Genomic DNA, 23,561 nt, shown 5'->3' on the forward strand with positions numbered 1-23,561 from the left:
GTAGTTCGGGTTTTTCACGGAGTCACTTGATGCTGATGGTCATACAGACTTCTGGCTTTTAATCCATCCATCATTGTTGGAACATCATGGTGCTTTGGGTAGATGGTGGTGGCACAAGCCACCACCAATAGGACACCGGAAAAGGAAACAGAAGAGAGAGTAGGGGTTAGTACAAATTTTGAATGAATAGTTATTATAATGAATTGGATATACAGAGTGTCAGGATTAAATTACAGTGAAGTTATGAGAAGGCCATGTTAAAGTAATGTGTTTTCAGTAGTTTTTTAAAGTGCTCCACTGTATTAGCTTGGCGAATTCCTACTGGCAGGCTATTCCAGATTTTAGGTGCATAACAGCAGAAAGCCGCCTCACCACTTCTTTTAAGTTTTGCTCTTGGAATTCTAAGGAGACACTCAGTTGAGGATCTGAGGTTGCGATTTGGAATATAAGGTGTCAGACATTCCGATATATAAGACGGGGCGAGATTATTTAAAGCTTTATAAACCATAAGCAGAATTTTAAAGTCAATTCTGAATGACACAGGTAACCAGTGTAGTGACATCAAAACTGGAGAAATGTGTTCGGATTTTCTTTTCCTGGTAAGGATTCTAGCAGCTGCATTCTGCACTAACTGCACTAACTCAGCTCACATAACAGGTTTGTATATCTCCGTCATAATCAAAAGAATACATCTTATTTGCTACAAAGATAAGGCAGCTTGATCACACTGTCTAATGCTTTACTGGCTTGTTAAACCACAAAACCCGTGCACTGTCACAATCCTTACTCTAATTAAAGCTTCATTGTTCCTTATCTTTCGCAGCCTACACAACTGACCTCCTTCAGTCAGTCTTGTCATTTAATCAAGTGATTGCTAAATGTAACTACAAAGTTTGGGTTTTTTTCACAATCAGCAGTTACAGAAATCCTCAAACCAGCCTGTCTGGCACCAACAATCATGCCACAGTCAAAATCACTGAAATTGATTTTTTCCTATATTGGTGCTTGACGTGTATCTGCATGCTTTTGTGCAGTGTGCTGTTGCCACACCATTGACTGATCAGATAATTAAATGGATAAGCAGGTGTTTGCTCAATGAGTGTGTACATGAAATGTTTTTTTTAAATGTGATGTCAGCAATACAATAAGCCACTTACAGTTATGAATGCTTCTTTTGCTTCCCAGCGATTCCAGTTGCTGGGGCTGGCTGGTTTGTAAAAGTAAAATCTGTGATAATATAGGAGAGGCCTCACTGGATGCCCTGCTCAAAACCAAAGCTTTTTGGGTTAGGGAGAAAACCGTATATACTGTTTGATTTTATAAATTGAGACAGAACTAGAAAGTGTTAAAGCTCCATGATAAAACATTCAAATTCAAGTGATGAGGAAAAAGGTGGTGAAATTCATTTTGGACAAAAAAAAAAAAATTTGCTTGCCTTTTTATAGCTTGAAATTTTGAACTATGGAGTTAATGAATTGTCACGTCTTAAGGTTACATTGTTTTTGGCAGATACTGGTAAGTATGTTTTTATTTTATCTTTGAAATGTAACATTTATTCCTCAGAGAAACAAAAAAAAAGCCTCCTTTCCAGAAGTAACCCAGGCTCTCATTTTAGAGGTGGCATAGCTGATGTATTACCTGTAGACATGCGATGCTAAAGCCTGACTCTTTTGATGAAGAACTCAGAGATCCTCTCTCTTATGCTTTTAGTCAGCCTCTGGGCAACAGATGGGATGAAATTCTTTCATCCTTAATGTGAGAGCGTTTGCTTTGCTTGTGGCAGGAAAGGAGGTGAGCAATAATGTTAGAAAATACTGGGAAAACATTTCAGGCAGGTTATTTATTTCTTTTTTTTTTTTTTTTACAAAAATAGGTCACGTCAATTACCCCAATATAACTAGTACAAACATGATATAAACAATTATTCAGCCTGTTGTTTTCATTTTGTTGACAGCTTTTCTTTCAAAAGTGACTAACACAGTACTAGTGATTAAAAGTTTAATTATATAAATTGTTTTCATATTTCCTATGGCACTTTCCATAGCCAGTGCTGTCACAAAAGAAATGAGTCATGTGCTCAGGCAGTTGCATTTGTTGCTGCAGATGATAATTAAAGGTGATCTCATCTCATTTTCTCCACTGCTTTTGTCCTAGTGATGGTTATAATTGTAACATGCTGAGCACAGAACCCCAGTCTTACCTTTCCATGCATCTCTTGAGGATTATGATAGATGCTCCTTAATTTATTCCATTTGCTGTGTCCTGGAGACATGTTTGCAAATTGATCAGTCCCATCACCCTAGTGGCTTCCCTCAGTGTAGAGCAGCATCTGTTTGGCTCCAAGGTCCTCCTCCACTGTTGACTTCCTCACAGGGACTGAGCCATCACCATTCTGTGAAATTACATCTCATTTGTTTATATTCAAAGTTTAAGACAACAAGGGAAATGGTGAGACCATTCAACTGGTAAATTGAGAACTTTGGGTTCTTGTTCCCCACCTTTTAAAAAAAAGTTGCTTCTACTGCAGTAATCATCCTGTGGTTCATTTCCTTTCCCTCACGCATATTAAACTCCTCCACTTAACAGCAGTTACTTCCCCTTCACCCATGAGGAGCAGACCACTCTTCTCACAGAGTGAATTCTGACTTGGACTTTGTGTCGTTGGTTCTCTTCCTGACCACACTTGGCTGAATATACTGCTCTGTTCAACCACAGATCACAGTCAAAAGAGATATCATTGATGACTCAAGGGGTTTCATAGAACATTCGTGACCCTGGAAACAATCCCAGGCTCGGACCAGGAAGTAGTCTCAACAGGAAGCGTAAATGTCTTCCTGGCTGCAAGGCTGCCAAAGCTTGAAAGAAGTGTAGTGTTGGCAAAGGCTCCCCTGCTAGAAAGGAAAAAAGGCCAGAAATGTCTGAGAGGAAGATGAAGAAGGTGAGAAGAATGATTTTCTTGTTTTGTTTGCTGCTGAGAAAGCAGATCAGCCACCCTAGAGGTTAGAGAGGGTCGTTTGCTTGTGTTGGTAAGACACAGTGTGGGTTTGTTATTTTGTTCATTACTTGTTTGTCTTGTTACTCCTTCTACTCCACCAGCCCCTGTTACTTTACTGTATTTAAAAAAAATCATACATTTTTTTTATAAGTCTAACAAACAGAGCACTACATATATGTTCAAAATATGAATAATAACAGGAACAAAGCTGATCTATTTCATACAAAGAGCAGCAAGGTATCAAATAGACACTCTTTAGCAAATAAGCAACATTAGCAAACATAACAGAGCAGATATGAGGTGAAACCAGGAGGGAAAGAGTAGAGTTCTGAGCTAGGGACCCGAGATGTAAGAAACAGTAAGAAACAGTATACTGACACCAAAATGCTAATGGCGTGCCACTCCACTGTAACTTTTCTTACACTTTTTGTGTTCTGTGTATAATACAGAATGTGAACTTGAACAGAGCATACTAGTAAAGACATTCTGTGAAAAGAAAACTAGGGCAGTCTTGGGTCTTTTTCAAGACACTATTAACAAAAAGAGAGCATTTTTTGTACCTAGTTTAGTCCCTCTTTGTTGTACAAATAGATATGACTTGAACAAAGAAAATTATTTAAGCAAGCAGGCATTATGGAATTGTTGACCTTTAAACAAAAAAAAAAAAAAGGAGTGAAGCCTGTAAAAGTCATGTTTTACAAAAGTCTGTGGATTTCTCCAGTCTCTGGGTTTCTCCAGCTGGTGCCATACGGCTTATTGTATTTTCCCCTGCTATTCAGGAGGGAACATAATGAAAATGTAATTAAAAGTCATTCACTAAATGCATGTTTATTGGATTCCTGGCCTTGCAAGCACCTCATGTCTTAAGCGTGAACCTGGCTGTTGCCAACGATGGATGTAATTCAGGAAAATAATAAAAAAATCGTGGTATTGAAGTCTCAGCCATTTTAGGTTGCATCCTCATAAAAATTTAAAGAATACAGAGGCTTGCAAAACTGGACAATTAGGGTTCTGTTGTGGAGTAAAGAGCGCATCTTCAGTTAAAGTTTTGGGATGACTTTAAGCCTCCACTTGTGGTCATTCCCTGCTTAGCCTTGAATCATTTACAGCTCCAGAAGATTTTCAGGATCACAGAGCCATAGTGCCCGCTGGCAGACCCCGAGAACAGTGCACCACGGAGCTTCATGTAACCTCCATCAGTTCTCTTATGCAGCCGAAAGGGCAACATGGTTCTATTTCTTTTGCTCCAGCACCATTTGTTTTACCTAATAAGCTGGAGAACATCAACTGACCTCCTACCAACCCTGCCTTTTAAATGGGTCCAACTGTAAGTAATGCATTTTGTAGACCACTACAGTGAAGCTTTGTTTAGGCAGAAATGGAAACTGTATAAACTTTACACATGCTGAGCAAAGTCCACTCCATGACCAAAGAGTTTTCATAATGTACAAGAATGAAGAATAACCTGCTCCTTGCTGAATGCAAAATAATAGGTTCCAAGATAAACTGGATTAAGTTGGAGCTGATCGATTGCACCACTGACACATGTCAAAGTGTACAGTGTCTCATTGGTAATTTCACGTCAAAAAGAGACAAACTGGCAGTTTGGCAAACTGTACATTGGTTACTTTGCCTGTATCAGTTCCCTAGACAGTTCTTAATTAATTCTATAGTTCTTTTCTACACTGCTCAAAGCACTTTACGTAGACCGTGGGCAACCATTTCAGCCACTACTAATGTGTGCTATTCATCTGGACAACAGCAGTAATTTTTGCACCAGCATGCTCATCACACATTAGCTATTAGAAGATGAAGGGGTGAGAAAGATGATCAACTAATAAGGGTCAAGAAATTATTAGGGGCATTGAATGACTAGGCTGTGGTGTGCAATTTAGCCAAACCCTGCTTTTTATTGTAAAGAGACATCTTTTATGGCCACAGAGAGTCAAGACCTTGGTTTTAAGGATGGCACCAATTTTTTAAGCGCAGTGTTCCCATCACTGCACTGGGATATTGGGTTTCACATGCAGACCACAGGGTAAGTAACCCCTGATGGCCTAACCAATACCTCTCACAACAGCAACCCAAGCGTCTACTAGACTATCTCCCATTCAAGTGCTGGCCGGGACTAAACATGCTTAGTTCAGGTGGTATGGCTGCACTTCACTTACATGTGCCATTACTACTTTGTAAAGCTACTCTACCAGTCCATGGAATAAGTGAATGTTGTTTGACCATAGGTTGAATGTCCAAGGATGGGTGGGCAGCCAGTTGGCCTAAGGCTGACCTCTTCTGTTGTAAACAATGTACATGAACCACTCATGGGCTTATTTTCTTCAGAAAAGTAGTAAGCAAGAGATTTTGTTTTCCTCTTCTTTATCGACATACCATACCCACATAGTATGGGCAGGAGTGGTGGCTCAGAGGCTAGGGATCTGCTCTGGCAAATGAAAGGTTGCCGATTTGAATCCCATAAAATGCCAAAAGTGACTCTACTCTGTTGGGCCCTTGAACAAGGCCCTTAACCTGCAATTACTCTGTCCTGGGTATGACGTTAATCTGCATCCAGCCCTGCATGTAGGCCCTCCAACCTATAGGGAAAAATCTGGGGGATGCTGGCAAAATTGGCACTCTAGCCACCATAAAATACCTCACACTGTTCCATTCCATCTGAACTAGTGTGGTGCTGAGGTGTCAGCCGTCAGTCTTAATCTGGTATCCTGAGTTGATCTGTCATGTGCGACAATGTGCTGTATCAGCGAGTGCTCCAACATCTCTCTCTCTCTCTCTCTCTGTACCGCATATCTTAATTGGCATCGTATCAGCATCACGGGCACGCTGACAAAGTACATGTGTAATGCCACTCCTTATTTAGGAAAAGATCAGTTACGTAAACTGTGACACAAGTTTCCACCTGTAGGTATAGACACGCCAGTACACAAGCAACTCTCCATGCTAGTGTTTAGATCTGGATGGTATATGCACCCAAAAAAAGAAGTCTTGACTGCATTCTCGTACCTTTGCTTGCATTCTGAAGTGTCAGCATGGCACTGCCCGTGTCGATCAAACACAAGAAGCTCTGAAGTCTACTTGTGACTTTGCGCTGTAGGAAGATAAGTAAATAAATAGAGGTAAACAACATTCAATATGGGGTTTATATAAGTAACATGTTATTCATATAAAGACCATCACAAAACATAATCACAAACAGGACTTTGCACGATATCTTGGCGAGCTCTGTAAGCCCTGCTGTTTCAAACAGGGACACGAGTGGGGCATATTGACTGGCAGGATGACACCCAACCTCTTTCTGCATCCAAATGGTGCAATCTTTCACATTTACGCCTAGTTTAGCTGCGTTGTTCTTATGTGTGACTGAATGCTTCTTGCGGGGAGGACTTCTGTTCTCTTTCTCCGATATAGGACCCTCATCCACATCTGAGTTCACCTTTGTTATAGCATGTCTTGAAAACAGCAGTGTCAGATCAGGGGGAGCGTGAACTTGACCGAGAGAATAAAACAAAAAATAAAAAATTACCTTTACAAGTACCATAAATTTACACCGGCTGTTACAGACTCAGATCAATTGTAATGTTTTTATTGTATAATAGTAACAATAAGAGCAGCTCACTACTCAAAATGTTAATTCTGGGAAGCTGCCAGCATCAAAACCCACGACTTCTTGATTACGAGTCAACAGTTCTTACCGTGGCACCGCCCAAGCTGTACCCTAACCTTATTTCTTTTCCTTCGGTTATATTCTTAAATAAAAGCACATTTGTTTTGTTATACGTATTTGAACTTCAGTCTTCACACATATTACACACTTAATGTCAAAATTTTGTCGTTGGTACTATAACATGAAAAAAGTGTTTTAGGTATGTGTTCAACATTTCTTGCATTTCTCGCACTTCCTGTCATCCTACATTTACACAGGTCATTGTAGACTTGGAACACATATGAAATGCATCTGTTCCAAATAACAATATATTATTTACCCTATACAACTCCAGGGAACCCACACGCAGATAAACAAGACTTGAGCTGGGAGAGCTTTTTCCCTCGAATTGAGTGTGGTGGTGGGGGATGGGACAGCAGGCTGCTGCTTGTGCTAATCAACACATTTACAAAACAAAAGACGCTGATGGAGAGGTGCAAATGAATTTAAGGTGGGCCGGGAATTACAAGTTTTTTTTGTAGGCTTCAGGGATTCTAGTGTTAATTGTTAGGTTCAGCCCCCCCGACCCTGCTCAGAGTTAAGCGGAGTTAGAAAACAGTATGATTACTAATGTAAATGTTCTGTACTTTGTTGTTGCTGCATTTTGTTGCAAGTCTGTGTAAACTCTCGTCCCATTCTCTAGTAAGAGTTCTATTCATGTATTAAATGAAATGATTTGATGCTTAAACTCGGCTGCAGACATGTAATTGGATGGTTACATCTGCTCTTTGGTCACATCATTTGCTCGGACTGCCTTACGACTTCACCATTACAAACTAGAGATGGGCCATTCTTTTGTAAATGTGTTGTAAAATGCTCATTGATGTTTTATTGTCACAGGCACTATTCTTCATGAAGAAACCATCATTCATGATTACTTTGCAATGCACTTGGTTTTACTGGAAAAGATCTATTAAATCTCAACTAGAATGTTAATCCATGCATAATATCCCTGCCGGTCGAATTTTAATCTCGGTACATGTCAATTGTGGGGAATGGTGGTGCGAAGAAATTAAAACTGAGTACCTAGAGAAAAAAATAAAAGTCCCCTTGTTATAAACACATTACACTACTAAAATGTAGTCATTCAAAATATAAACAGCTGTAACTGTTAATATTCATCTTCTGCAGTAAAATAAATATCTTTTGTTAACAACCAGACAGATTTTGTAAAGCCAATGGGTGGGATGAGGGCAGCAGTTTGTCTATCCAAAGTTAGAGAGATGCACGTTGGAACTGGCAATAAACGTGCTAATGGTAAGGTGATGGCATGAGCATTTGCAAGGTTCGAAGTTTCAATATGGTAAAACTGACAGAAAGTACAAGACCTATGATACCACACATAATTTTAAAGGCATCAGGTTAAGTTTAGTTTGCTTCAGCTGATCACAGAAAGAGGAGGTTCAGCACAAATCCTGCATTTAGGGTTTATCGATAAAAACTAACACATTAGATCATTTTCAGCTTAAAGCTTTGGTAGCTAAAGTCATGTAGTTTCCAGTATGAGTCCATGTAATCATACAACATCATGCCATGAAATTTTTATAGGTAGAACTTTATTTGGAGGAGTTAGCCGTCCTGCAAGTGGAGCAGCATGGCTGCATAGATCAAACTGTATGTATGTATACAAATGTACTACTGTGTGTAATACGCACTCACACTCTCAGGTTTAGGAAGAAATGGTGCAGATATAACTTTAGACCAAATACTACATACATATAAAATACACTGATTGACATAATGAAGAATCTCTCATTTTTAATCACTGCAAAGTAATTCATAATATTGTTCTTAAACTGTACATCTAAACTGGCAAGTTATATGCAAATTTGACAATGGCCATGCAGTTTGAAAAAATAAGAAGAATATTCCCTGTCAAATAATTCACATTTAAACATGATATCCATCATTTTAAGCACTCAGTTCCTCACTGTTATTCATGGGCAAATTTACTGCAGCAGCTAAATGAATTAAACTGAATAAGTCTAAAAGGTTCACCAAGCCAGAATGAATGCATTTCATTTTTTCTGCTCCATTGTAGAATGAGAAGCACTTTTCATTCTTTTAAATATTAAAAAATGTCTTTCACCACAGTAGTTGGAAATTGAAACGTCAAGTAAATGTGTAATGGCATAAAGACCTTTTGAAACTCTGCTTACAAATTATGGTTGTTCATTCTGTTTAATAATATTACAGTGGGGCCATCACAAGTGTTGTCCCTAGCTCCAATAGCTTGATCTATCTAAAATAACCATTTTAAAATACTAAATTAGGTTTCTCAATTCCTGATGCTTCACCAGTACTTGTTTGCCTAAAAAAGAGGATATAAAAATATATGGTGAATGCCCGCAAAAGAAATTGAAAACACAACACTGATGGGAGCAGGCTTCTATAATGTTTAACCTGTGGTGGACATTTCAAATTACACTTCAGGGTCTTTAAATATGGTTGAGATTGTTTAGATCAAATTACATGTAGTTTGGTTGTACATTCATCACATACCAAGCATTTAGCTTATTCATTTACTGCATTATGGTTATAAATTTTATACAATTTTATTTTACATCCTGGAGTAAATTTTATATTTATTCTTTACGGATATTTTATGTCATATTGAATCAGTTACATTTCTAAAGATAGACTGGCTTCCTCTGATAAGAATCAGGTATCTTTAATACAACACACATATACATACAAACATAGCACAATTCAACCTAAAACAACTCATGTAATGTTAGAGTCAACCTAAATATGCACACACACACACACACACGCACGCACACACATAGTCAGTGCTGGAGTGGATGGACTGGCGGCCTGACTGGGAAAGCAATTGAGGATCCTACCGGCCAGGTTACGCCACTCCTGTGGTTCTTCCATTACAGTCTCTTGGTTGGGAGGCCATCCTATCACAGTCAAGGTGGATGAATATTGGATGGTCAGGGGAGGTGGGATGTTATGGACAATTCATCTCCCCCAGCGTGAGGTTGTGATAATATTCCTCTAGCTGGCACCCAACTTTGAAACGCACAGGGTTACCTGGAAATTAGTATGGAAGGATGACCCTGTCAGGGGATGCTATGGGATGAGAACCTTCCAACTTCATGCAGCTTCCATTTTAAGGTAGAACTAGAACTACTCTCTGGTCCCACAGTAAAGGATCTACTCCACTTCTTGCTGATTCTGACTCTCCAAGTGAAGTGAGACATCTCCTTTTATGTGGGACCCGGGAGGGCTTTCAGAACCACGGCATTGCACATTAGAAGCAGGGAGGTCCTCTTCCAGCAGCATCCACAGCATCACCGACAGGATTGCATCTGAACTCCATGGCACATGCTATCCTGCAGATGTCCAAAGTGGGTCCAGTCCAGAGATATACTGCCACCTCTTGGACATGGGGGATGAACTGTTGATGTCCAGCCTTGCCCAGTCCATCTACTGTATTATTCTTTCACCCAACTCGGATAAGGATCTAAAACCATCCTTGCTGGGTTGTGCCCACATCCATGCTGTTCTTCCTTTATGGCCTCCCAGCTGAGCAAGGAGTTGCCCTCCATCCTAGTGAGGATGCATGTCCATCCTCTGTGGCACTCACAAAATCCACCTTAGTAAAAGGATGCAGGTCTGTGTGTCCATCAGGTTGATATGTCTCTGTCATTCCAAAAGATGGTGCATCACAAAGATTTTTAGTAATAAAATGCACTGCATTTGTCATTGTGCATATTGCAACACAAACATTAACAGTGCTTTTTGTGAATCCCTTACCAAGTGGCATGTAACGAAGACATATTCATTGTATAGTGCATGACAATCTTTAACACTGAGGTCTATGTTGATTTCAACCCATCTCTATATACAGTGTATATATATATATATATATATATATATATATATATATATATATATATATATATATATATATATATATATATATATGTATATATATATATGTATATATATATATATATATATATATATATATATATATATATATACATATATACATATATACATATATACATATGTATATATATATGTATATATGTATATATATGTATATATGTATATATGTATATATATATCTATATATATATATGTATATGTAGTGACTAATAGGAAGCCACATTTTGTCTGGAGAGAGACTACATGCATAGCACATCACATAGCACCCTCATCATATGCATACATATTTATATATATATATATATATATATGTATGTATATGTATGTATAGTGACTGAAAGGAAGCCAAGTTTTGTCTGGAGAGAGACTACATAGCACATCACATATCACCCTCATCAAGCAGCTAAAGGTTTCCAGTTCTGAGTAAGATGAACTCTGGTAAAAGCTGTGCTTGGACACAAAGTCACAGCAGATCAGAAATGTATAGACATTGAGGCTCATAATGACAAAGACCTTTAAAAGACACTCATCTACAGTTTGCTCATGAGGTGAACTCTTCCTGTCAGGCTTCTGTGGACTATTTAGAATGGCTGCCTCAGGGGAACAGAGTACTGTCTGTTGTGAGGAGCCACCATCAAGCTACTATGTGTGGTCTGAACTGCACTTTCCAGTTTTCGCTGTGGTGGGTATGAAATTAAATGGAGGATTGAAACCATACAAAAAGGTTTCTGTCTGAAGTCCTTTAAGAACCACAACATTTTTTCAAGAAGTGGTACTAGAAGTCGGGCACTGTGCAAAGGCCCTGGAGCCAACAGTATTCTGCCCCATTAAGTCACTCTGCATCTTGATGATGAGGAAAACCCATGTCCAACTGTACCTAGAACTCTTGTTCATGTTCAGTTTACTTACTTCATAAAATGACCTTCCTTCAGTGATGACCCAGACTGCATTCTGCTTAATCTTTGAGAGAAGCCCCTGAATGTTTTGCTGGGACCAGAATGATCAGGTTGCTTTCATTGTTTCTTAGCTGACTGGTGAGGCAGAGCTGTGATAGCCCAGTGCCTGCAGCCATGGGCATTACCTATTTCCCAGGATACTGATTGTCATTAACTGAGGATGGATCAGGACAGTGGCCATATAATAAAAAATAGTAACAGATTTTATTTCCATTAGGCCATGTTTCTGACATGGATATTACTAAAAGAGAAAATTGGAAAGCAAGCAAATTGTTAATGAAGCAATAACTATCATTCAAACAGAATAGATTTCTGAGGTATATCACGATAAGTGTAAATGCTTGGTGTAAAGGTTAGCTAAGCTGAAAGAAACAGATTTTTCCATGTAACACCTACAGCATGAGGTTAAGCTTTTTGAAATAGCAGATGGAATGGTCACTTAATCTAGTGTCGGTGTCGGATAATTAAGAAAGTAATCCAAAAATAATTAATCAATACTATTAACCTTATTTTAAATTCCATTTTTTAAATAACTTTTTTCAAATTAACAATACAGGTACATTCTTTCTAAATGAGTTTGCAAATTGTTCAGAACATCTTGGTTATCATCAAACAATTCAGTACAAAAAAGATGCAGTATTTGTATTTTATACAGTATGTATGATAGAATAAATTGTAATGAAGAATTGGGCAAACAGTGCAGTCTGAAATGTTTAACACGGTCGATTGACATACATGCTGGAAACCAAAGTCTGCACTACAGTGAAACGTGCTGAAATCCACCAAAGGATGTTGGGTCAGTATGGAAACGAAAATAGCATGACTTGACAAAAAGTTTATGAAGGGGTAGAAAGGTTTAAAGCAAGAAGAACAAGTGTACCCAGTGATGCTCGACTATCAACATCACGCACACAAGCCCACATCAATATGACGAATACTTTCATTAAAGAAGACTGACTAATTACCGTGCCCGCTGTTGCTGCATATTTGAATTATCAGCTATGGATTTGCATGGATAGATAGATAGATAGATAGATAGATAGATAGATAGATAGATAGATAGATAGATAGATAGATAGATAGATAGATAGATAGATAGATAGATAGATAGATAGATACTTTATTAATCCCAATGGGAAATTCACATGTGCCATAGTATGTGAAGACTTGGGGCACCGTAAACTTTGCACAAGTTGGGTACCCAAACAACTTACTGATCTGCATGAACAAACATCCTTCAGTAAATTTCAGCAGGTTTCACTCCCTCTGCCCAAAGAAAACTCACAGTGGTGTGCTGTTTACAACTCAATCCGGCAGCAGGACGTCCATATTCATTTGACCTTGGGTTCAAAAAGACTAATAACAGAGCACCATTATATGAATGTTCAAACTACCTATAAATCATTGCAGCCGTGTTATATTGTGTCAGCTTCTGTCTGTTGCAGGTATCACATAATTTTCAAATTACCTTTACTTTCAAGTGCAATCTGGTGTTAATTTGGGATCCAGAGGTGGTTCATCGTGTGGTGGGTGTAGCAACATGCTATATCAGTTCATGTTCCCAACCTCTCTCTTTACTTTTTGATTCTTCCTCATATTTGGCTGTGTTTTTTTATATTTTCTTGTACAGTGATCTTATCAGTTTTACTTTTTTAATAATGCCCTTGTTTATTAATTTCAGCAGATTTTTTTAGTGCTTTTGTTTTACTGGTTTTAGGAATATACTTATTTTGAGTAAATACACAACATCATACAGTGAAATGAAATTCATCTGGTGCAACCTAAATGAGGTTGATGTACATCACTATATGTAGAGCTTGTCATTTTCTGTAGAGTCATCTAGATGAAATGTGTTGTCTACGTCTGGTAAGAACTGTTCTCAGTAGATAGGCAGGTAAGAATACACAATAAACCTGAGCACACTCGTCAGGTACAAGATAGGAACCATCTGAGCATACATGGCCATCTCAGAACGCACTTACTGCCACTTTCACACTCATACAGGACCCACGTAGAGTTGCCAACTGGAGTTTAAGCAAAATAGTCACTATACTCAAATTGTCAAAAAGCACATTTAGCCACAAGACCAGTATAGAAGGGCAGTCCCCTTCAGGTTGTCCTCCTTTAAATCGGGATGCTTAATCAGAGAGATTTCTTTACTGTTGCCTTGTGTTATAAAACTTTTAAACATTAAAAGTGGCTTATAAATGCAAATAACATTTCATGGCATCCATTGACAATTATACTCTGTAGCACAAATTCATTTTAGTTTAGATTGATTAGATAAACTTTATTAAATCCCATGGGGAACTTCAGATGCATAAAGCAGCAGAAACAAAAACAAGAATACAGACACACAGGACAGCAGATAGAGCCAATCACCCAATCAATTAATCAAAGTACATTGGGTGGAAGCATTGAATTGCCTGATAGCAGTGAGCAGAAAAGACCCCCAGAGGTGCTTCTTAGCACACTGTGGTGGAATGATCCTGTGGCTAAAATTCCAAGAGAGCACCTCCTGGAGAGGATAGTGGGGGTTTTTCATGATGGCGTTCAATTTTGCCATCATCCTTTTTTCCACAACAGCTTCCAAGGTGTCCAGGGGTTGTCCTGTGATGGCTCAGGCTTTCTTGATAAGCTTGTTCAAGCAATGTGCTTCTTTCAAACTCAGGTTGCTTCCCCAGGATACTGCAGCAAAGAACATCACACTGACTACTATGGATTGGTATAACGTTTCCAGCAGCTTGCTGCACACGTCAAAAGACCTGAGTCATCTTAGGAAGTCCAGTCTGCTCTGGCCCTTCTTGTATGGTGCCATTGTGTTGTGAGACCAGTCCAGTTTGTGGTTTGTACGATCCCCCAGATACTTGTAGCTCTGCACCACTTCCTCATCCTCCTCCTGAATGGTGACTAGTCTTGGAGGCTTATTGGCATGCCGGAAGTGCAACGCCAACTCTTTTATCTTGCTGGTGATTAGTTGCAGGTTGTTGTTCCTGCACTACAAGGTGAAGTCCTCCATAACCTTCCTTTACTCTGACTCATCTCCATTATTATTATGGCCTATGATGGACGAGTCATCTGAAAATTTTTGTAGATAGCAAGTGCTGGTATTGTGCTGAAAATGTGTGATATACAGGACAGGACAGTTCCCTGAGGTGCTCCAGTATTAAACACCACCATTTCTAACACACAGTTCCTCAGCCTTACAAACTGCTGTCTTTTGGTCAGGTAGTCCCTGATCCAGGAGACTGTGGGAGCATCAAGATTCAAAGCCTTAAGCTCTTTCCCCAGTCGATAAGGCAGAATGGTGTTAAAAGCACTGAAAAAGTCAAAGAACATGATCCTGACTGGTACTGGCTTTGTCCAAATGGAAGTAGGCACAGTGGAGCCATGTATTATTTTACTAATTATTTTCACACTTTAATAAAGTAATGAATTATTACAAAGTAAAAGGATGGAAGGATGTACTATATACTCCCCTACTGCAGCAGAGGAACCTGAGTTCTGCACATTTTGATATAACGTCGACAGTGCTGTTCCTTTTCTCAATAAGAGACGTGTCCATAACATTTTTTGTGGTTCATTATACAAGCAGCTTTCATTTCTATAAGGCTCTTAAATTGTCTTGTGTTCTTCCTTCCACCAGTCTTGTCAGCATCAGAAACCTGGGTAGCTAGTACTAAACAGCAGTCTACCATAATTTAGTGACAGAAGGCAATTTTATGTTAAAATAACTGCTATTAGTCAGACTCCTTGAAGCTGAGAGGATTTCAAGAAAATTGGCTCCTGATTCTCCTTTTGCCAACCTCACTCATTGTATGGAGTAAGAAGTGTGTAGCCTAGCTTCAGAGCAGGATGAAAGCCATCTGTCATCTGGAAAACATTTTTATTGGGTGAAAATAGTTACAACATGTCTTTTATACCTATACAAAATACCCCCTTAAATGTTTCATATAAATTTACAGAAGAGTGGTTATGTATTAGTGTCTGAAATTTAAGAGTTTATTTTCAGGGAAGTTCCCATGAATCCACAAGTGGAAGGATCATAAATTATTGTTGTTTGCCTTGAAAACAGGAATAATTTATTTCCTTCCACTGTTTTTGCAATGCTGTGAGATTCATACATCGTAAAGATCTTGAATGCCGTAAAATTGAACATTTAAGTATTTCTATCAGATTTGTACCGACACCTGTTTTTAGAGTCTCATTCTTGCCTAACGAAAATGCCACCGGCTATACTTTGCTCATTGTAAATCCGAATGCTTTTAGAGGGTCTGCAATTTGTTCCTGGCTTAGGACCATAAAACTGACATGAGAGTCGTGCCTTGTAACAAGACAGGTTCCTTTCATCTCATGCTGTTGTGTGATGTAGGCAGCTTTCTATTCCAATAATGCTTTTTTTTAAGGTCAGTGTTCATTACACAAAATACAAGAGCAGGAATTTACTGAGTATGTGCCGTGTTTGATAATTCTTTTGATATTTTCAATCAAATGAATTCCCCGTATTCCTTTCTAGGACAAAGCAATGTCATCTTTAGGTGGCAGCCAGCTCATGCTGTTTAGTTTATTAGTTTTTAGTGTATAAAAGACAGGTATTGGCAAATATCAGCACCAAGCTGTAGTTGACAAGATTTCAAAATTCCCGTAAGGTTCGGTGGCAGGTTTGAGGATTGTGAATGTGAAAAAACTGTTAAATAACAGCTGTTGACTGTTTCATTACAGGAGTTTTACTTTAAGTGTGGAGCCCACTCAACATCTGACCAAGACTCATCAGCTGCGCTGAATCTCATTACTCCGAACCACAGGAACATCCCCTGTATAGCCTGCAGAGACACGCTGTAAGTATCACAGCTGCCATATTTAAATCATTTCGAATTGCTGATGAATATTTTTCATTTATTCCCTTTTTGCTACTTTTGAAGTGCAGTAACATATAGAGCAGTTCATAAGGACCATCTTAGATGCAATATAGTGTTTGATGCTGTGGCAAAGGCTTCAAAGCCTTATTAATTACCACTAGATGTCTTCTCTATGTTGTTAATTATGGAGACTCAACAAGCTAAAGTTAGCCTGACACCATGAATTTGGGGTTGGTGAGAACATTTTTAGCGACTTTCTAAACCTCCAGTGTTTTTTTATTTTATTTTGGAAACTAGATGCTTTCTACATGGTAACCTTACCAGAAGCAGAAGATGACTTCAGATCTTAGCTGTCTGTTTAGTGTTCCTTATCACCACCTTGACCACTGTAGAACATACTTTTGTTGCGATTTTTGCAGGATGCTCACTAATGGCGAGTATTTCCCCCTGCCAAATTGGGGCCCGAAGCGGAATCTTCTTCATGGGCGCTCCCATACTCTCCAACTCACTCCTACCTGAATCCACTACATTAGTATTTATTATAGCAGTTTTAATTTGAACAATTAATATATAAAGAAATAAACAAAGAAAACTCACATCACAAACTCAACTGTAACTTTTTGATTTGTTTCCTTTGTAAATGAAGGCCTAATTAGTAATTATACTACTACTAATAATAATAATGGTCCAGGGTATCAATGTGCTGTATCACTTTGTTACTTGATATAGCCAACAGTATCCCATGTGACATGATACAGCAGCCGAGTTCCACATGGAGATATACTTAAAAAACAGGAGCATTGTAGGAGAAAAGACTCAAGGCTTTGCATGTTGGGGGCTATTGTGGTCTAGGTCTCTGAGCCATAGAGTATAATTGGCAGAATGTAGATTGGTGTTCATCTTAATGTTGGTGCCAGAGTTTTTGTTGTGGCCTCATGGCAGAAGCAGCAAGGCCAATTCTGTGTATGATGTCCAAAGAGCACCAGCCATCAGTACACTTCGCAGGTATGTGAACTCTAATAAGACCTGCTCCACTTTCTGACCCTTGGTAATGACGTCAACTCTATTGTTCCTGACCCATAAACTCTGCAGTTTCTGCCAACACACATGCAGATCCAACTGGGATGCTTCTGATTCAAATTGCTCTAGCGAGATGTAGAGGTTTGCAGGAAAAACATCCAGTAAGGCAACATCGTCCTCGTAGTCAAGGTCAGTAAAGTGTGGTTCTGGCAAGGTGACACCATTATTTTGGACAGTGTGCTCAAGACTCCAGTCCATGGCCTTGCAAAAGAGTACAGAAGCCAGGATACATTCCTGTCTGACTCCAGAGAAAGTCACAAAACTCTACAGGCAGTCAGTAATCCCCACCTTGGCAGTGGTTCCTTCATGGAGGTCTTTGATGAAGTTGAGGAGGAACATCTGAACACCATTTTCCTGCAGCGTTTTCCAGAGATCCTCATGGTCTACTGAATCAAAGGCTGCCTTCAAATCAACATAAGCAACATGCAATGGATGATAAAACATGCAATAGTGAGGTGCAAGTCCCTCAGAAGTTCATTGAGAGTTGACGATTGTGACTTGCAGCATTTCACATCTAACTCTCCAAACTCTCAATGGACCTCTGAGGGACCTGCAGCACAACCTGAAATATAAAAACTGAATGCAGTCCATCCGCAGTGACATCATGATGAACCTGCCTCCCTGGGTTTCACCCACAGGAAACAAAGAACAGAAGTGCATAGATATTAAGCAATAAATAAGCATAACCATATTATGAAAAAACACTTGAAAACAATAAGCAATAATTCAAAAACAGAAATAACCAAAAAGAGAAAAAAAAAAACATTAAGCCCAAGATCAAATCCTGGCTGAAATATAACAATGTCACAAAATGACAACAAAATGAGGCGGCTGTATGCCTCTGCTCTGAATGATGCTTTTTATGTAAAGGATTAGCTCTGCTTTTATATAGAGAATAATTGTGTTTATAGTCTTTAAATTCTCTCATTACCTTTAAATTCCAACTTTGTCTGCAAGTTGTTCAAACAGATAAGCAGCCCCCATCCCCAGGTACCAAACATTTATTTATTTATTACATCTTTACTCTTATTATTTTGTGTCTTCCCTTGGGTTATATAATCATCTCCTTGATCCTGCTTTACATTTACATAGACCCCTCTGAGGTCTGTAAGCCAACTACAAAGTAGTTATGACAGAGAAACGCAAGCAAACACAGCAGCTGTGCTGCTTCAAATTTATTTATTTATTTATTTTTATTTTTGATGCCAAATTGAATGTCAGAGGTGATCGAAATGAATTTGCGATTCAGATAGATTTTTCATTCCTGGGTTCAGAAAATAAGTGCTCAATTCATCTAGCAACCTGTAAAGATTCTCCATGTTCAGCCATTCTAGGAAAAATGTATGTGGCACATTATTTATGTAAATATATTACTGCTGATGCCACTGCGTTGCTCTCGTTTGGTACTCTGCATAAATTGAAATAAGGAAAAAAATGTAAAAATATGATCAAATCTGTAACCTTCAGAATGATCCTTTTTTTTCCTGTTCTCTCTTTAGATATGCTATACCTAATTGGTCGAATTTGCCATCATCCAGTTGAAGGTGCATGTTTGCCCTTTTTGTTTCTCTTTTTCCGCCTAATTAAAATAGTGAAAAAGCAGATAGACATTTCATATACTTCATAAACACTTTTTTCCCTAAATACAAATAACAATAATGACACTGATTCACACAACACAGCTACCCCACTGGTTAGTACGCATTATAACTGTTCGTGAGTACAAATCACAGTGCTCCTTTTTGTTTTTCTTTAATTCCCTTCACAAGTAAAACGACTGTCATATCGACACCTGAGTCTCACTTGGACTGTTATCATCATTTTAATTAATTCTGTATCAGACTCTCCTGATATCTCATATTTTTGATTAATACATTTTAGCTGCTTCACCCCATTTTCTAATTGCCTGGATTTGCTTCACAGTCTCTATTTTTGAAAAGTGAAATGGTGCATTATGCAGAATATCAGTTGACTGAATGTGTGATTGATTTTAACGAGAAGAAAAAAAAAATGTAGCCATATTTGTACAATTACTCGTCAGAGGTTTATAATACATCTTTACTTTATATTAAAAAGAAAACATGCTTATCATTCCTAGGTTATTTCATGGCAACACTCATTATTTAAACTATGTTGTACCACACAATGTGCCTTGGAGCCCCATTTTTCAGCTTATCATCCTGGCCATACAGGTGCAATGTTCAGAATAAATGTAGTCTGGTATCAGAGGGGTGCAACTCGGGGAAAAAAAGCATGAATAAATTTAAATAAGATGAGCCGTTGGCATGTGCACACAGAGGGATTATACACCACATTCCAAATCTCACTTCAGTTTATTTTAGCTATTGGTTGCTGAAAATCACCATGCTTCCTTAGGCACCATAGAAACTTTAAAGGAGTTAATCAGTATTAGGGAGACTTTGGAAAGAAAGCTGGCTTTTCAGCTAGAGAATTTAGATCAGTGCCTGGAGTTCTGACCTCTTTATTAGGTTAAACTCTCATTATTTTTATCAGGAGATTGAATTCTCTCATGCACTTCTGGTGCCCTGTACTCTGATGCCATGCATTAAAGAATAACATGCTCCCTATTAAATATATATTAAAAAGGTTCATCCCACATCAGATACAGAGCTATAGATGGTATTAAACATACATAGATGTAAAATAGACATTTCTGGGGGAAAAACACATACAGTAATCCCTCCTCCATCGCAGGGGTTGCGTTCCAGAGCCACCCGCGAAATAAGAAAATCCGCGAAGTAGAAACCATATGTTTATATGGTTATTTTTATATTGTCATGCTTGGGTCACAGATTTGCGCAGAAACACAGGAGGTTGTAGAGAGACAGGAACGTTATTCAAACACTGCAAACAAACATTTGTCTCTTTTTCAAAAGTTTAAACTGTGCTCCATGACAAGACAGAGATGACAGTTCCGTCTCACAATTAAAAGAATGCAAACATATTTTCCTCTTCAAAGGAGTGCGCGTCAGGAGCAGAGTCTGTCAGAAAGACAGAGGAAAGCAAACAAATCAATAGGGCTGTTTGCTTTTAAGTATGCGAAGCACCGCGGCACAAAGCTGTTGAAGGCGGCAGCTCACACCCCCTCCGTCAGGAGCAGGGACAGAGAGAGAGACAGAGTTTGTTTTTCAATCAAAAATCAATACGTGCCCTTCGAGCTTTTAAGTATGCGAAGCACCGTGCAGCATGTCATTTCAGGAAGCAGCTGCACAAAAGATAGCAACGTGAAGTTAATCTTTCAGCATTTTTAGACGAGCGTCCTTATCGTCTAGGTGTGCAAACAGCCCCCCTGCTCACACCCCCTACGTCAGGATCACAGATAGTCAGCGCAAGAGACACAGAGAAAAGTAAGCCGGGTAGCTTCTCAGCCATCTGCCAATAGCGTCCCTTGTATGAAATCAACTGGGCAAACCAACTGAGGAAGCATGTACCAGAAATTAAAAGACCCATTGTCCGCAGAAATCCGCGAACCAGCAAAAAATCCGCGATATATATTTAAATATGCTTACATATAAAATCCGCGATGGAGTGAAGCCGCGAAAGGCGAAGCGCGATATAGCGAGGGATCACTGTATATTTTTAGTTGATAAAACTATCTATTTATAAATTCATTGTGAAATCAAAAAAGAGCTTAACCAATCTGACCTCTTCATCATCACCTCCTAAACTTAAATTTAGAGCCCTGGCTACCCTAAATTCTGCTACCAGGTATGTCTTCCTTTTCTCATTCTTCTTCTTTGTAATAACTCATTGTGACTTTAAACACCTCCATTTGAGGGCTTAGATTTTGTATCAGGGAATGCTATCCTTATTTTAATATTTTTAGAATTTGCTGGAAAAGGGATAGCCACATATATATGTGCCAAGCATTCAATAACTCAAATGATAGTATTGCAAAGATTATTCTCAATTAGTTTCTAATGTAATGTGTGACCTGCTGGCTTCATAATTAGTATACATCATAAGGTTTAGGGTCTTGGGTTCATATTCTAGCCGCATTATCTATGTTTAGTTTGCGCATTCTTTGTCAGTGGGGGCTTCCATTAGGTGATCTAGTTTTCTATGAATATCACAAAGACATGGGAGGTTAGGTTGTTTGCTATAAATTAGGCCTTTTTTGATGGCCATTGACCCCTGGCATCCTGTTCAGAGTTAACTTTTGCCATAAACCAGATGCAGCTATCAAAGACTACAGCTCCTCATGACTCTAAATTGCAATAACAATGTCACAGCAGTGGTTGGAGACCTGCATAGGTGCACTTTCTTCTGTTCTGGACAAGGTGGGAATATTGCTCGCAACTGTAGTCTTCCAGCGCTGGAGTTGACGGACCTTGGTTTTAAGGAGTTACCATGGTGTTTTGTCACTGTCTCTCCTAGAATTATATGTTGAGCTTGTGGGATGTGACATTCCAGCCCTTGTGGACTTAAAGCATAATTTCTTAAACTGGGCTGCCTGTTTTTGGGCAACACAGAGTTGTGACTCACCATTATAATCAGTGGAAAAGGGTCGTGTATGTCATGTGAAGTGTCTCACAATGGGAGGTCATGGGCAATTTAAGCAACCATCTTCTGCTAATCTGCTAAGACCTGCAGCAGCCACTCTCCGAGGGGGACTAACACCCTCCTGAGATGACTGTTGGCAGCAATTCTGGGTCACAAAGACAGTAAGAAGGGATACGAAATGCTGCCTTCAAGTAAGTTATTTCTTTGCAATCAGGGTGTGTATTATTTTTGCCTCAGGAAATTACATTCTGTAGTTGAGTTAAAAACAGCAAGTCCAAAGGAGAAATACTGGGGCACCAACCTGGTCATCTCCGTTTAATCAAATAGAAAAAACAAACAAAAGTAGGTGTTTTGGGATGTAAAATAGAACAGATGCTGTTAGCTCCAAAAATCAAAGATAGGATCTGTCAGGCTTCATAAAGGGGTTTTTAAAGGCTTTGTCAGTCACCAGGTAGGAGCTCCGTCCTGCAGTGTGCTCTTTTCACTGATTGATGACCTCTGGATTTACAGTTGGGGGACCAGAAGGGGCAGAGTCACTCACTGGGCATCTTCTCAGTACTGTGGAGGGAACACAAGAGGACATAGTTAGTGCCAGACCCATTTGTCCTGGCTGTCTTTAATAGTTTATTAAATGTGGCCTCAAACACACATTTAAAGATAAAATTAGGACAGTATGCCTCTTGTGTATTAGATACACTCTAATAAACAAGTTTATTTTAGGTGTCAAAACTTGGAATATGTGTTTAGTCAAAATATTGAACTTTACTATTGCAAAATGAAACATTGAAAGCTCAGTTTGAATTGCTTTCCTTGAGACAGGGAAATGATTGTTAACGAACAAAACATATCAGAAAATAACTGTGAAAAATTGCCTTTCTACATTATCTATAAAAATATCAACTGGTTCATCGCCAATAATTTATTTGGTGGGTCAGGGCAGTGTGTCTGCCTTATTTTTCCAGACAATTTGGGTTTAATCCTGGGATCTGCACAATTGGAGTTACTTTTAATTAATAATAGGTTCCAGGTCCTATTTATCAAGGTGAGGATATGTTTCTTGGTCATTTGTTTGCAACAGGCGTCATTGGTGGAGATGTGACACCTCCACTTTGCCAAGCTATATTCTGCTTATTCTCCTACATTTGCTTCTGCAATTCTCTCTCTCCAGTGGTTATGTTCTGCCATGGTTTGTAGCAACACGGACATATGAAAGCTCAAATCAAATGATTATTTGTTTACCAAATTGCAGCTACTTTTCACATATTACATTGTGTGTTGTTATTTTATATTGCCTGCATAATGAGAGTCACACTGAGTGACAGCATGGTGGTGAAAAACACACCTGAAAATTTCATTGTACTTTTTACAAATAACAATAAATCTGAACTGAACTGATTACCCTGCATTGTATCTACCATATAATAAAACACTAAGGTCTGTGTGTGTGTGTGTGTCCTGTCCCCCAGAGCAATTTGATTGGTTAATTTAGCCTTGCTGTGAATGCTGGGTTTGGTTTTGGTGATGCA

At 38.8% G+C, this 23,561-nt stretch overlaps 1 protein-coding gene across 1 annotated transcript in view; it reads left to right on the top strand.

The window, feature by feature from the left end:
* prkn (parkin RBR E3 ubiquitin protein ligase) overlaps window positions 1-23,561 on the top strand; it is a 1,136,346-nt gene that overhangs the window by 691,352 nt on the left and 421,433 nt on the right. Inside the window, exon 6 of the mRNA XM_028821112.2 lies at window positions 16,295-16,410. Within this exon, the coding sequence (XP_028676945.1) occupies window positions 16,295-16,410 (116 nt within the window). The remainder of the gene's footprint in view (window positions 1-16,294; window positions 16,411-23,561) is intronic.

The sequence above is a fragment of the Erpetoichthys calabaricus genome, chromosome 15 (genome assembly GCF_900747795.2).
Source record: "Erpetoichthys calabaricus chromosome 15, fErpCal1.3, whole genome shotgun sequence".
NCBI lineage: Eukaryota > Metazoa > Chordata > Cladistia > Polypteriformes > Polypteridae > Erpetoichthys > Erpetoichthys calabaricus.